Source organism: Bombina bombina, chromosome 5 (genome assembly GCF_027579735.1).
Source record: "Bombina bombina isolate aBomBom1 chromosome 5, aBomBom1.pri, whole genome shotgun sequence".
In the NCBI taxonomy this organism is placed as follows: Eukaryota; Metazoa; Chordata; class Amphibia; order Anura; family Bombinatoridae; genus Bombina; species Bombina bombina.
Genome location: NC_069503.1, coordinates 838,160,167 through 838,175,282, shown reverse-complemented (window position 1 = coordinate 838,175,282; position 15,116 = coordinate 838,160,167). Strand labels below are relative to the sequence as shown.

The 15,116-nt window shown below is 38.4% G+C and overlaps 1 protein-coding gene across 1 annotated transcript in view; it reads left to right on the top strand.

Moving 5' to 3' along the window:
• Positions 1–15,116, top strand: part of ROCK1 (Rho associated coiled-coil containing protein kinase 1) — a 1,092,122-nt gene that overhangs the window by 920,812 nt on the left and 156,194 nt on the right. Inside the window, exon 25 of the mRNA XM_053714968.1 lies at positions 12,486–12,571. Coding sequence (XP_053570943.1) covers positions 12,486–12,571 — 86 coding nt within the window. The remainder of the gene's footprint in view (positions 1–12,485; positions 12,572–15,116) is intronic.

The window sequence follows — 15,116 nt, the reverse complement described above, 5'->3', positions numbered from 1 at the left end:
TGTATGTAATAAAAGTATTTTATTGACTAGATTTGTTATATTATAAATTAATGATATATTTTACCGAAATTCACTTTTTATTAAATATATTTTTCGATTGCCATTTGCATTGAGATTGATAATATCATAACCATATTTAGATTGTGTTCCTTTATTTAGTGCAGAGTTAGGATATTTAGATTGTACCACTGTCAGGCAATTGTGGTTAATTCTCAGCGTTTGCTCATTGATACATCTAATAGTCAGATTTACCTATATGCACTTATATTTTTTGCTATCCAATACAGCTACACTTTAGCTCTTTTTGAGCGCTCCTTTTGATAATTTTTATTGCATTTCCTTATTTATTTTATAGAAGTATAGAGAGACTTCTATTTCATTTGGAGTCTGTTGTAGTAGTTTTGTTTTGGCACGGTCTCATACATTGTGTTTTTTTGAATGCTGTGGAGGTGCAAGAAAGGGCGGAAACCTCAAACAATGCAATTATTGAGGAAGGCCTTACATTTTCTGAAGAGTGTTCAGTGATAGATTTACAGGGGTTATTGAATGTAGGAGCATGTGAATTCCAGAACACATCCTGTGGAGACCTTTCAGAAGGTAGTAGAAGGGCAACTTAGAGAACTGAGTGAAAAATCCAAAAAATGTAAATATAACATGACACTTAAGGAGAAGGAAGCACTGAATAAAATTTCTAATGATGATAGAATTGTTGTACGCCCCTCAGACAAGGGGGGAAATGTCGTGGTATTGAATAGATCTGCTTATGTAACTGAGGTAAAACGACAACTACAGGATAGTGAGGTATATAGCAGATTAAGGGAAAATCCCAGTGTACAATACAGGGAAGTATTAAGTGAAATTGTAAAAAGGGCAAGATATAACAATATGATAACAAAAGCAATTGAGGAAGCATTAATACCTGAGAATACTAACATCCCCATATTTCACTACTTCCCAAAAATCCACAAGAGCATGGTAAATCCTCCAGGACGCCCCATTATAGCGAGCATTAATTCACTTAATGAACCCCTGTCAGATCTCATGGACACATAGCTACAACCTTTAGTCAATAAATTACCCAGTTACATTACACTACTGACTTATTGTTACAATTAAATAAAATTGAATGGAAACCAAGTTATAGGTTTCTGGTAGCAGATGTAGCTTCCTTATATACATCTATATCTCACCAACAAGGTCTTAAAGCGATAGAATTTGTACTGGAAAATCAAAGTAACTATGATGAGAGAACCAAGCAGTTCATTATGTATTCAATTGAATACTTACTAACACATAATTTTTTTATGTTCGTGGGGGGCTTCTATCTCCAGAGACGTGGAACCGCTATGGGGGCCAAATTTGCCCCCTGTTACACCAATCTCTTTATGGGATGGTGGGAGCGGTTCCACGTCTTTGGAGATGGGAACCCCCCTAAGAAACAACATTATTTTATACGCTAGGTTCATAGATGACCTGATTTTCATCATTGATAGTGATGAACAAAAAGTGGAAAATTTCTGTAACTATCTCAATATGAACCAATGTGGCATTAAGTTTATAGGAGAACAAAGTATAAATCAAATATGCTTTTTGGATATAATTATTTCAGTGAGTGATACATCAGGCTCAGTTGAAACAAACCTGTATAGGAAACCGACATCAGGAAACACCATTCTTGAATTTAACTCAAGTCATCCGAGACGTACAATATACGGTATACCTAAGGGACAGTACATTCGAGCTAAACGAAATTGTTCTAAAGCTGAAGATTGCAACAAACAAGCTGACATCATAACAGAAAGGCTAATAAATAGAGGCTATGATATCAATATCCTTAAAAAAGCACGCACTGAGGTTGATGCAATACCAACAGAAACATTACTGATATACAAAGATAAACATGAGATATCACAATACCGCCATAAAGCGCAAGCCAAAATTTATTACAACATATAGCATGGAGTACACGGAAATTTGTAATATCATAAAATGCAATATTCCTATATTACATACAGATCCAGGACTTAAGGAGATTGTAAAAGAGGGCTGTGAGTATATCTCTAGAAAAGGGAAAATGATTGGAAATCATGTGTCACCGTCAGACTGTTCAAAAAGGTCTGGTAATACTTGTTGGTTAAGACAACGGAAAGGTTTTTTTAAATGCAGGAAAAAAATCTGCAAGACCTGTGATCATGTAATAGAGGGTGACACATTTGTTTCAACCACTACAAATAAAATACATAAAATAAACTTCATTAACTGTACTACAACACATGTAGTTTACTTGTTAACCTGTAGGGGGTGCCAAAAGCAATATATAGGAAAAACTAAAAGATCCCTCAAGGATAGGTTTCTAGCACATGTAAGATCCATTGAGGATCCTGACTCTGATACCCCGATTGCACGGCATTTCAGAAATAATCACAATTCTGATGCTAACTTATTATCTGTCCAAGCTATTGATCACGTCCCCCAGTGGAGGAGAGGGGGAGATAGAGAGGAGAAATTAGATCTAAGAGAGGTTTTTTGGATTTTTACAGCAAATACCTCTATCCCCTATGGTCTAAATTTCAGGAGAGATATTGACCTATGTGTCTAAATTCACACTGACTTCTTGTTGTTATTTTTTAGTTCATTCCCTTTTATCAAATGGACATAAAATTATAAGAAAGTAATTGATATAAAGGGGAGTACTATGAAATATAACTTAGGTTATAATAATAATTGATAGTGTGTTGCAATATCATTGAGGGTAGTTGTTTACACATACATAGTTATGTAATATACAACACAACTGTAATATTATGTACAAACATAAAATAGATATGAGAATAAAGGAATACATTTATTATATATAACGTCACATTTGTAATTTAGTTCACACTGAATTGTTTATTTGATTGATTTAGCAATAAGGACAAATATAATAGAGTACATGTACCTTTAAGAAATTCCCTATTTAAGGACGGAGGAGTCTGGGTATCCTGTAAGCAGTGAACAAGTGCTGTCCAAGCACGAAACATGTCTGCTGCAGGATCCCAGCAGTCCTTATTCACTGAGTAATAGTAGTTATAGCTGTGTCAGCGTGGATTCTCTGTACTACGCTATTGCATGTTTTTATCTTTGATTACCTTTTGACTAATAAAACTCCTTGACTTTTTATCCGGGAAGTGCCTGAGTCTTCAATGTTACACATATATATATATATATATACTCTATAAATTTCATACCAACATAGTGATTGGTTCCTAAAATTTATTATTTCTCTTGTAAGGTGTATCCAGTCCACGGATCATCCATTACTTGTGGGATATTCTCCTTCCCAACAGGAAGCTGCAAGAGGATCACCCACAGCAGAGCTGTCTATATAGCTCCTCCCCTAACTGCCACTACCAGTCATTCTCTTGCAGCTCTCGACAACATAGGAAGTAGCTAGAGAGATGTGGTGAATTTATGTAGTTTATCTTCAATCAAAAGTTTATTATTTTCAAATGGTACCGGAGTTGTACTGTTTTAGCCTCAGGCAGAAAGTTGAAGAAGAGTCTGCCTGTGGTTTTTGATGATCTTAGCAGGTTGTAACTAAGATCCATTGCTGTTCTCACACATAACTGAAGAGATGAGGTAACTTCAGCTGGGGGAATGGCGTGCAGGGTCTCCTGCTATGAGGTATGTGCAGTTTAAATTTTTCTAGAGAAATGAATATGCTAGAAAATGCTGTTAATACCGGATTTATTTAAGGTAAGCCTGATTACAGTGATTTAATAACGACTAGTATCATGCTTGCTGTAAAAGGTAATATTCTTATTCATTTCTCACATTACTGAAAATAAGATAACGTTTGCTGGAAGTGTTTAAACGTTTTTTTTCTACATATTGGTGATAAAACTTTATTGGGGCCCAGATTTTTCCACATGGCTGGCTAGATTTTGCCTAGGGATAGTTTTTTATGGCCCTATCACTGTGAGTACAGGTTGGGAGGGGCCTAATTTCAGGCCTAAATCGTGCAGTAGTTTTTGCAGCTTGAGACTTCCAGCTTCCCTGAAGGAGTCCCCTGAACACTTAGGACCTCTACAAAGGGTTTTTGTGCCTTCAAAAGTCGTTGTATGGGCAGGTAGGGCCACAACAGAGCTGTGGCAGTTTGTTGTGACTGTTAAAAAACGTTTATATCGTTTTTTTGATCCGGTTTTGAAACTAAGGGGTTAATCATCCATTTGCAAGTGGGTGCAATGCTCTGTTAGTCTATTATACACACTGTAAAAATTTCGTAAGATTTACTGCTTTTTATCACTGTTTTTCAATTTCTGACAAATTGTTTCTCTTAAAGGCACGGTACCGTTTTTATTTTTTGCTTGTTTACATTTATCAAAGTGTTTTCCAAGCTTGCTGGTCTCATTGCTAGTCTGTTTAAACATGTCTGACATAGAGGAAACTCCTTGTTCATTATGTTTAGAAGCCATTGTGGAACCCCCTCTTAGAATGTGTACCAAATGTACTGATTTTACTTTAAGTTATAAAGATCATATTCTGTCTTTAAAAGATTTATCACCAGAGGAAACTGACAAGGGGGAAGTTATGCCGACTAACTCGCCTCACGTGTCAGAACCTTTGACTCCCGCTCAAGGGACTCCCGCTCAAGAGGCGCCAAGTACATCTAGCGCGCCCATGGCGTTTACTTTACAAGACATGGCGGCAGTTATGGATCATACCCTTACAGCGGTATTGTCCAAACTACCAGGGTTACAAGGAAAGCGAGACAGCTCTGGGACTAGAATAAATACAGAGCTCTTTGACACTTTAGTAGCTATGTCTGATATCCCCTCACAATATGCAGAAGCTGAGGCAGGAGAGCTTCTTTCTGTGGGTGATTTTTCTGACTCAGGGAAGATGCTTCAACCTGATTCTGATATGTCTACATTTATATTTAAGCTTGAACACTTCCGCGTGTTGCTCAGGGAGGTTTTAGCTACTCTGGATGACTGTGACCCCATTATAGTGCCAGAGAAATTGTGTAGATTGGATAAATACTATGCAGTGCCTGTTTACACTGATGTTTTTCCAAATACCTAAAAGGTTTTCAGAAATTATTACCAAGGAATGGGATAGACCAGGTGTACCGTTCTCTCCCCCTCCTATTTTTAAGAAAATGTTTCCAATAGATGCCGCTACATGGGTTTTATGGCAAACGGTCCCTAAGGTGGAGGGAGCAGTTTCTACCCTAGCTAAGCATACAACTATTCCCGTCGAGGACAGTTGTGCTTTCCTAGATCCAATGGATAAAAGTTAGAAAATGTTTATTCAACAAGGTTTTATTCTCCAGCCTCTTGCATGCATTGCCCCGGTCACTGCTGCTGCGGCCTTCTGGTTTGAGTCTCTGGAAGAGGCCTTACAGGTAGAAACTCCATTGGATGATATACTTGACAAGCTTAAAGCGCTTAAGCTAGCCAATTCATTTGTTTCTGATGCCGTTGTTCATTTAACCAAACTAACGGCTAAGAACTCAGGTTTTGCTATACAGGCGCGTAGGGCGCTATGGCTTAAATCCTGGTCAGCTGACGTTACTTCAAAGTCTAAGCTTCTCAACATTCCCTTCAAGGGGCAGACCCTATTTGGGCCTGGACTGAAAGAGATCATTTCTGATATTACTGGAGGAAAAGGTCATGCCCTTCCTCAGGATAGGTCTAATAAATTAAGGACCAAACAAACTAATTTTCGTGCCTTTCGAAACTTTAAGACGAGCGCAGCATCAACTCCATCTAATGCAAAACAAGAGGGAAATTTTGCCCAGTCCAAGCCGATCTGGAGACCTAACCAGGCCTGGAACAAAGGTAAGCAGGCCAAGAAGCCTGCTGCTGCCTCTAAGACAGCATGAAAGATCAGCCCTCGATCCGGTAACGGATCTAGTAGGGGGCAGACTTTCACTCTTCGCCCAGGCTTGGGCAAGAGATGTCCAGGATCCCTGGGCGTTGGAAATTGTGTCCCAGGGATATCTTCTGGACTTCAAAGCTTCTTCCCCAGAAGGAGAATTTTACCTCTCACAATTATCTGCAGACCAGATAAAGAGAGAGGCATTCTTACATTGTGTTCAAGACCTTCTAGTTATGGGAGTGATCCACCCAGTTCCAAAGGAGGAACAGGGGCAAGGCTTCTATTCAAATCTCTTTGTGGTTCCCAAGAAAGAGGGAACCTTCAGACCAATCTTAGATCTCAAGATCCTAAACAAATTTCTCAGGGTCCCATCTTTCAAGACTATTCGAACCATCCTACCTATGATCCAGGAGGGTCAATACATGACTACCGTGGACTTAAAGGATGCTTATCTTCACATTACGATTAAGATCATCATCGGTTTCTCAGGTTCGCCTTCCTAGACAGGCATTACCAGTTTGTGGCTCTTCCCTTTGGGTTAGCTACGGCACCAAGAATCTTTACGAAGGTTCTGGGGTCACTTCTGGCGGTCCTAAGGCCGCGGGGCATAGCAGTAGCCCCTTACTTAGACGACATTCTGATACAGGCGTCGAATTTCCAAATTGCCAAGTCCCATACGGACATTGTTCTGGCATTCCTGAGGTCTCATGGGTGGAAAGTGAACGAAAAGAAGAGTTCTCTATCCCCTCTCACAAGAGTTTCCTTCCTGGGAACTCTGATAGATTCTGTAGAAATGAGGATTTACCTGACAGAGGACAGGTTGTCAAAACTTCTAAATTCCTGCCGTGTTCTTTATTATACTTCTCGCCCTTCGGTGGCTCAGTGTATGGAAGTAATCGGCTTAATGGTAGCGGCAATGGACATAGTTCCGTTTGCCCGCCTACATCTCAGACCGCTGCAACTCTGCATGCTCAGTCAGTGGAATGGGGATTACACAGATTTGTCCCCTCAACTAAATCTGGATCAAGAGACCAGGGATTCTCTTCTCTGGTGGCTATCTCGGGTCCATCTGTCCAAAGGTATGACCTTCCGCAGGCCAGATTGGACAATAGTAACAACAGATGCCAGCTTTCTGGGCTGGGGTGCAGTCTGGAACTCTCTGAAGGCTCAGGGGTCGTGGACTCAGGAGGAGGCACTCCTTCCAATAAACATTCTGGAACTAAGAGCGATATTCAATGCTCTTCAGGCTTGGCCTCAGCTAGCGGCAGTGAGGTTCTTCAGATTTCAGTCGGACAACATCACGACTGTAGCTTACAGGGGGAACAAGGAGTTCCCTAGCGATGTTGGAGGTTTCAAAGATAATTCAATGGGCAGAGATTCACTCTTGCCATCTATCAGCTATCCATATCCCAGGAGTAGAGAACTGGGAGGCGGATTTTCTAAGTCGTCAGACTTTTCATCCGGGGGAGTGGGAGCTCCATCCGGAGGTGTTTGCACAGTTGATTCAACGTTGGGGCAAACCAGAACTGGATCTCATGGCGTCTCGCCAGTACGCCAAGCTTCCTTTTTACGGATCCAGGTCCAGGGATCCCAAGGCAGCGCTGATAGATGCTCTAGCAGCGCCTTGGTCCTTCAACCTGGCTTATGTGTTTCCACCGTTTCCTCTGCTCCCTCGTCTGATTGCCAAGATCAAACAGGAGAGAGCATCGGTAATTTTGATAGCACCTGCGTGGCCACGCAGGACTTGGTATGCAGATCTGGTGGACATGTCATCTTTTCCACCATGGACTCTGCCTCTGAGGCAGGACCTTCTACTTCAGGGTCCTTTCAACCATACAAATCTAATTTCTCTGCGGCTGACTGCTTGGAGATTGAACGCTTGATTTTATCAAAGCGTGGTTTCTCCGAGTCGGTCATTGATACCTTAATACAGGCGCGAAAGCCTGTCACCAGGAAAATCTATCATAAGATATGGTGTAAATATCTTCATTGGTGTGAATCCAAAGGTTACTCATGGAGTAAGGTCAGGATTCCTAGGATATTATCTTTTCTCCAAGAAGGATTGGAGAAGGGTTTGTCAGCTAGTTCCTTAAAAGGACAGATTTCTGCTCTGTCTATTTTTTTGCACAAACGTCTGGCTGAGGTTCCAGACGTGCAGGCGTTTTGTCAGGCTTTAGTCAGAATCAAGCCTGTGTTTAAACCTGTTGCTCCGCCTTGGAGTTTAAATTTAGTTCTTAAGGTTCTTCAAGGGTACCAAACCTGGTTTTTTACCTAAGGTGGTATCTAATAAAAATATCAATCAGGAGATTGTTGTACTGTCACTGTGTCCTAATCCTTCTTCAAAGAAGGAACGTCTTTTACACAATCTTGACGTGGTTCGTGCTTTAAAGTTTTATTTACAACCTACTAAAGATTTTCGTCAAACATCTGCATTGTTTGTTGTCTACTCTGGACAGAGGAGAGGCCAAAAGGCTTCGGCAACCTCTCTTTCTTTTTGGCTAAGGAGTATAATACGCTTGGCTTATGAGACTGCTGGCCAGCAGCCTCCTGAAAGGATTACAGCTCATTCTACTAGAGTGGTAGCTTCCACATGGGCTTTTAAAAATGAGGCTTCTGTTGAACAGATTTGTAAGGCGGCGACTTGGTCTTCGCTTCATACTTTTTCAAAGTTCTTTAAATTTGATACTTTTGCTTCTTCGGAGGCTATTTTTGTGAGAAAGGTCTTGCAGGCAGTGGTGCCTTCCTTTTAAGCGCCTGCCTTGTCCCTCCCTTCATCCGTGTCCTATAGCTTTGGTATTGGTATCCCACAAGTAATGGATGATCCGTGGACTGGATACACCTTACAAGAGAAAACATAATTTATGCTTACCTGATAAATTTATTTCTCTTGTGGTGTATCCAGTCCACGGCCCACCCTGTCATTTTAAGGCAGGTGTTTTTTATTTTTAAACTACAGTCACCACTGCACCCTATAGTTTCTCCTTTCTCTTGCTTGTCTTCGGTCGAATGACTGGTAGTGGCAGTTAGGGGAGGAGCTATATAGACAGCTCTGCTGTGGGTGATCCTCTTGCAGCTTCCTGTTGGGAAGGAGAATATCCCACAAGTAATGGATGATCCGTGGACTGGATACACCACAAGAGAAATAAATTTATCAGGTAAGCATAAATTATGTTTTTTTTCTGTCACTTCAGTTTGTTACATTGTTTATGGTTTATTAATAGCTTATAAGCATAGATTTGGCCGTTGATGTAACATTAACTGTGTAACACTGTTCATAGGGTAAATCAGTGCTATGTATTTAGTAACTTTTTTGTATTGAGACTAACCGTTTGTATGTACATTTTACTTTTGAGGGTTAATTTATGTGAGTATTTCTCTAGCACCTCCTAGCAGGAGGAGCATAGAGCCTTTAAATAGTATACACCTGTAACTTAATTTTAAGTCTATGACTACGGTCAAAGTGACTGAAACCGGTCAGACGTTCCTGTACTCACATATAATCTTGTATGGAGTTAACTACCAATTTTAACCTTTTTTACGAAAATTAATAAAGTATTTGGATATTTTACATATTTTGGTATCCTGTGGCACCTTCTTTTCAAACTCGGATTTCCATTGGGAACTGTTTTCTGAATTTTCTTTGGAGTACTAGAACTCTATTCCTACGCTTTAATCCGGAGCTTAATTGGGCTGTTCAACTCTCTACATCATACTGGAGGGGAGGAGCTTTCGAGCGTATCAGGAGCGGAGCTGAGCAGAGCGGGTAAAACAGTTGCTACTACTAAGTGCAGCTTCATACTTTTCAGGAGAGACAGCAAGCGGATGGTCTTAAAAGACTTTATTCAACAGAGGGCAGATTTCGCCAGGAGTGCACGGTTACAATAGTTGTTTAGTGTGTTCTGATCGTTCTGGCTTTTAGCAGGAGGAGGGTGTGTTTTATTTTTCAGTGGTAGGTCTTTGCAATCTGCTTACCACTGTATGTATTTCCTGGATGGTTTCATACTCTGCCTCTTAAAGCCTTAGCTGAACATCGGCCACATATATATAATATATACAGGTAGCCCTCAGTTTACGCCGGGGTTAGGTTCCAGGAGGAATGGTTGTAAATTGAAACCCAGTTTATAATGTAAGTCGGGGTTAGGTTCTAGGCCCCTCTCAAAATTGTCATAAGTAACACCTAATACATTATTTTTAAAGCTTTGAAATGAAGACTTTAAATGCTAAACAGAATTATGAACCTAATAATATAGATTGTATCATCATCAAACTAAGTTTAATAAACAAAAACATTTGCTAAACATCACCTAATAAAATAATTACACAACAGACTGCATCATCATCAAACTAAGTTTAATGAACAAAAACGTTTTTTTACTTGCATTTTTCTGCAATCAGTTCTCTGCATTGTTAGCATGTTAGATAATATTGGGTCTGCACCTATTCTATGCATTTCAATCTGCAGTGATTAATAAGCAGTTAGGCACCCTCACCTCATGCTGCTGGACAGGAAGATAATAGGGAAGTGCCTGGCTGCTAAATTTTGCTCGATAGATCTGGTCTGATCTGTGTACACAGATCAATTTAAGGCTGTTAAGTTGCATAACTTTTTTGCAAAACAAGTGGACAGCTCCACCTACTGGCTATATTAATTAGTGCACTTTGCTTTCCAAAGCTTTTCAATGGCAGTCACATGACTGAAAAAGGTTGTTATTCTGAAACAGCGCAAGTTGAACCGGCGTAAACCGAGGGCCACCTGTGTATATATATATATATATATATATATATGTATGTATGTATATATATATATATATATATATATGTATGTATATATATTGTATGTATGTATATATATTATATGTATGTATATATATTATATGTATGTATATATATATATATGTATGTATATATATGTATATATATATATATGTATATATATATGTTTGTATGTATGTGTATATATATATATATATATATATATATATATATATGTATGTATATATATATATATACATATACAGGTATCCCTCAGTTTACGCTGGGGTTAGGTTCCAGAAGGAATGGTTGTAAATTGAAACCCAGTTTATAATGTAAGTCAATGGGAAGTGAGGGAGTTAGGTTCCAGGCTCCTCTCAAAATTGTCATAAGTAACACCTAATACATTATTTTTAAAGCTTTGAAATGAAGACTTTAAATGCTAAACAGCATTATAAACCTAATAAAATAATCACACAACACAGACTTCACTTGCATTTTTCTGCAAACAGTTCTTTCTATGCATTCCAATCTGGACTGATTTATAGAAAGGAAGATCTTGTTCCTTTGAAATCTGCTTGATAGCTCAGGTCTGGTTAAACTGATTAATTTCAGCTTGCTTGGCTTTGCTGCAACACAAGTGGACAGCTCCACCAACTAGCTATTTTAATAAATGCACTGCTTCTCAATGCTTTTCAATAGCAGTCACATGACTGGAAAAAAAGGTTGTTATTCTGAAACGGTGTAAACTGAACGGTTGTAAAACGAGGGCCACCTGTATATATACATGTTGCCAGTGACACATTATATTGCAACAGCATGGAACTCTGCATTCATACTGCTTGACTGTTAATATGAACTGTATTATATTTAAGGTTCACTATTTTCCTGCTCACTCTGCATGTTGCGATTTTGTAACGGCTCCAGGCTCCAGATTGCTCACTTCACTTTTACACTGAATTTCTACGTTCTCTGTGTTTAGATAATAAATAAATAGCCATGTGATCAGGGGGCTGTCAAAAAAGGCTTAGATACAAGATAATCACAGAGGTTAAAAGTATATTAATATAGCCATGTTGGCTGTGCAAAACTGGGGATGGGTAATAAAGGTATTATCTTTTTAAACAATACACATTTTGGAGTAGTCTGTCCCTTTAAACACCTTAGCTATGTTTAAAACTGAGGCTAGAGCCAGCATGATGGGTCTTATAAAGGTAGAGGAGGAGCCTCTAAATCCTTTTGGACTCAAGGAATATCCACTTTCAAAATGATGAGATTAAAATGTATCTTGATATGTGTTCTTACTCTGTACATAAAAAGGTTTGTGTGGGTGATAATCTTATTTTCAGATCCAGGAAATATTAAAGTTAATTTAACAGAAAATTAAAAATCAGCTTGTTCTTAATAAACAGACATGTGACAAATAGTACCTATCTTTGTTTATAGGGACTGTCTACACCTTAGTCATCTTAGTCTTACCTTAGATTAAGCTGCAAATGGCCACTTTGGAATGGCTGCCAAGCTCCGCCCACCAGTGACATCACAATCTGGGCTGCATAGGGTGTCCAATCACAAAAAGCTCACTAGTTGGATTCAACAGTCTGCCAATGCTTTTCATCAGAGTGCCTAGATGTAGTTCAGATCGTGATGTCATCCATGGGTGGAGCTTGGCAGCCATTTTAATTTTAAAATAACTTTTTTACTGTTCTGCTGCATGATATAGAAAGGGAGGCAGAAGGCTATTTGCAGCTTAATCTAAGGTAAGACTTTAAGATTACTAAAGTGTAGACTGTACCTTTAATCTTACTTGAAGTGACAATTTATTGTATTCTAAACTCATTGTACATTTTAACAATTTGTTTTTGTAGAATATCGAGCAAAGGAAGAAGAAATTGCCAGTATGAAACTTACATTTGAGAAGACTATTAGCACTGAAAGAACTCTGAAGACTCAGGTAAATAGTATATATTTTTCTTTTTATGTAAACTGCAAAAATGTACATACACTGCCTTATCTTAAAGTTTATTCAGTTCTTCTCTCACATGCAGTACACACCAACAAAGATCGGACTTTAAAAAGTCACCTAACATTATATCAGAAGCTTAAGGTCCTTTTAATGGGTCATTAAACACTTTGAGATGGTAATATAAAATGATAAATCGTGTGTGTGTATATATATATATATATATATATATATATATATATATATATATATATATATATATATATATGTGTGTGTGTGTGTGTGTATATATATATGTGTGTATATATATATATATATATATATATATATATATATATATATATATATATATATATAAGAAAAACTGCAATATACGCTCATTATTTTGTCCCCTTATCCTTCAATTTCATTCTGAAATTGTGAGTTTGTCCGTTTCTGTTACACATGGAAGTGCAGAACACTGTCATATTCCAAACAGCAATTGGCTGCACACCCTAATGACCTATTTATAACTGTCCATAATTGTCCACAGCAGAGAAGGTAACCTAAGTTACAACATGGCAGCTTCCATTGTTTTATAGACACTAAAACTTTACACTTATTTTGTCAATATTTAAACGGCTAATTAAACTTTAAAAATATATCTACATGTTGTTCTCAGACTAATCTTTTCTTTGAATATATCATTCTCCAAACTGGATGGACAGAGCTCTTAAAGGCACAGTGTACTGATTTTTCTTTTCATTTTACCTGCTGAATTATATTGAATTATTTACAAATCACTCCCTTTACCTTTTATTTTGACATTTGAAATAGCTGCATTTGCCTGTTGTATCCCCATGTATACTGACAATGTCAGTACTTAAGTGCTAGATAAAGGAAAAATATGTTAACAAGAAGGTTTGGGGGGAAAATCAAGTTTTTTCAGGGGGAGGTTGGACAGAGAGGTACTAAAATGTTAATTTCCCATTATTTTCTCTAAATATTAGCCTCACTATGTATTAAGGGATGATTTTGTGTAAATATAGAGCTAAGCTAATATGAGGTCTGTTCTCCCTGAAAGCTCAGCTCATATCATTTTATTGTGTTTTCAATTAGCAGATACAGCTGTTTCATACACAAAAATATACATAAACAAGCAATTTCCCATAGATTTCCCATAAACTCTGCAATCATTGTAAACACATTAAGAGGAAATCGAATTTACAGAACACTGTTCCTTTAAGTCTGAAACTATGCGTTGTGGGGCTATAATACTGTCAGCACCTCTCTAGAATTTATTCCAGCATTTTGTTTTCTAGTTTAGCATGGTTGTATTTGACACCCATTGAAGCATTAATCTGTTTCATGTCAGTCTCTTTTAGTACTTAGGATAGGAAAGGAAAAATTTTACTATGCTAAAGTAATTCTGAGCAGTACCCTAGAGTTCCACACTCACGTTTTTGACCACATATTCCCCTTGTCCGGAATCTTGTCAGTAAGTTACATGTTTAAAACAAAATACTGTTCAGGCCCTGACCTTGCAATGCTTCAATCCTGGCCCTGAATTTGTTCTAGATGTTATAAACCCTAACCAGACTTCACATGCCAAATACCCCCAAAAAAAGACCACTGTGTCATATAAGAGGAGCATCTCTGTGTCATTTCCATAACTAAATCCAACCACTGATCAGACCGCAGGGTCTGTTCAAGATCCAAACCAGCTTTCAGCCCTTCATCTTTACTGTCAGTCCCCTGCCTACATTAGGCCTCAAATCAAACCCCTGACTCTGCAAACTCTCGTTGCTCTAAAGCCAAATCAAACCTGAGATTAGACCTCTGTGTAATCACAACATATAGATATCAGTTCTCTATACTACCCCACTCTTGCTTGGCTGTTTCTAAGTTAGCATTGACAGGAAGGGGAAAGGTGTGTATATGTAGGAAAGAGAAGCGTGCTGGAATTTTTTAGAATGTTCCTATGTACCCCAAGAAGGCAAGGGATCAGGGTGGATAAAAATCAATGATTTTTTAAAAAGAAAAATCAGATAAATCTGATTTCTCTTGTAAAGGTGTATCCAGTCCACAGGTTCATCCATTACTTGTGGGATATTTCTCCAACATAGGTGTGTCCGGTCCACGGCGTCATCCTTACTTGTGGGATATTCTCTTCCCCAACAGGAAATGGCAAAGAGCCCAGCAAAGCTGGTCACATGATCCCTCCTAGGCTCCGCCTACCCCAGTCATTCTCTTTGCCGTTGTACAGGCAACATCTCCACGGAGATGGCTTAGAGTTTTTTAGTGTTTAACTGTAGTTTTTATTATTCAATCAAGAGTTTGTTATTTTAAAATAGTGCTGGTATGTACTATTTACTCTGAAACAGAAAAGAGATGAAGATTTCTGTTTGTATGAGGAAAATGATTTTAGCAACCGTTACTAAAATCCATGGCTGTTCCACACAGGACTGTTGAGAGGAATTAACTTCAGTTGGGGGAACAGTGAGCAGTCTTTTGCTGCTTGAGGTATGACACATTCTAACAAGACGATGTAATGCTG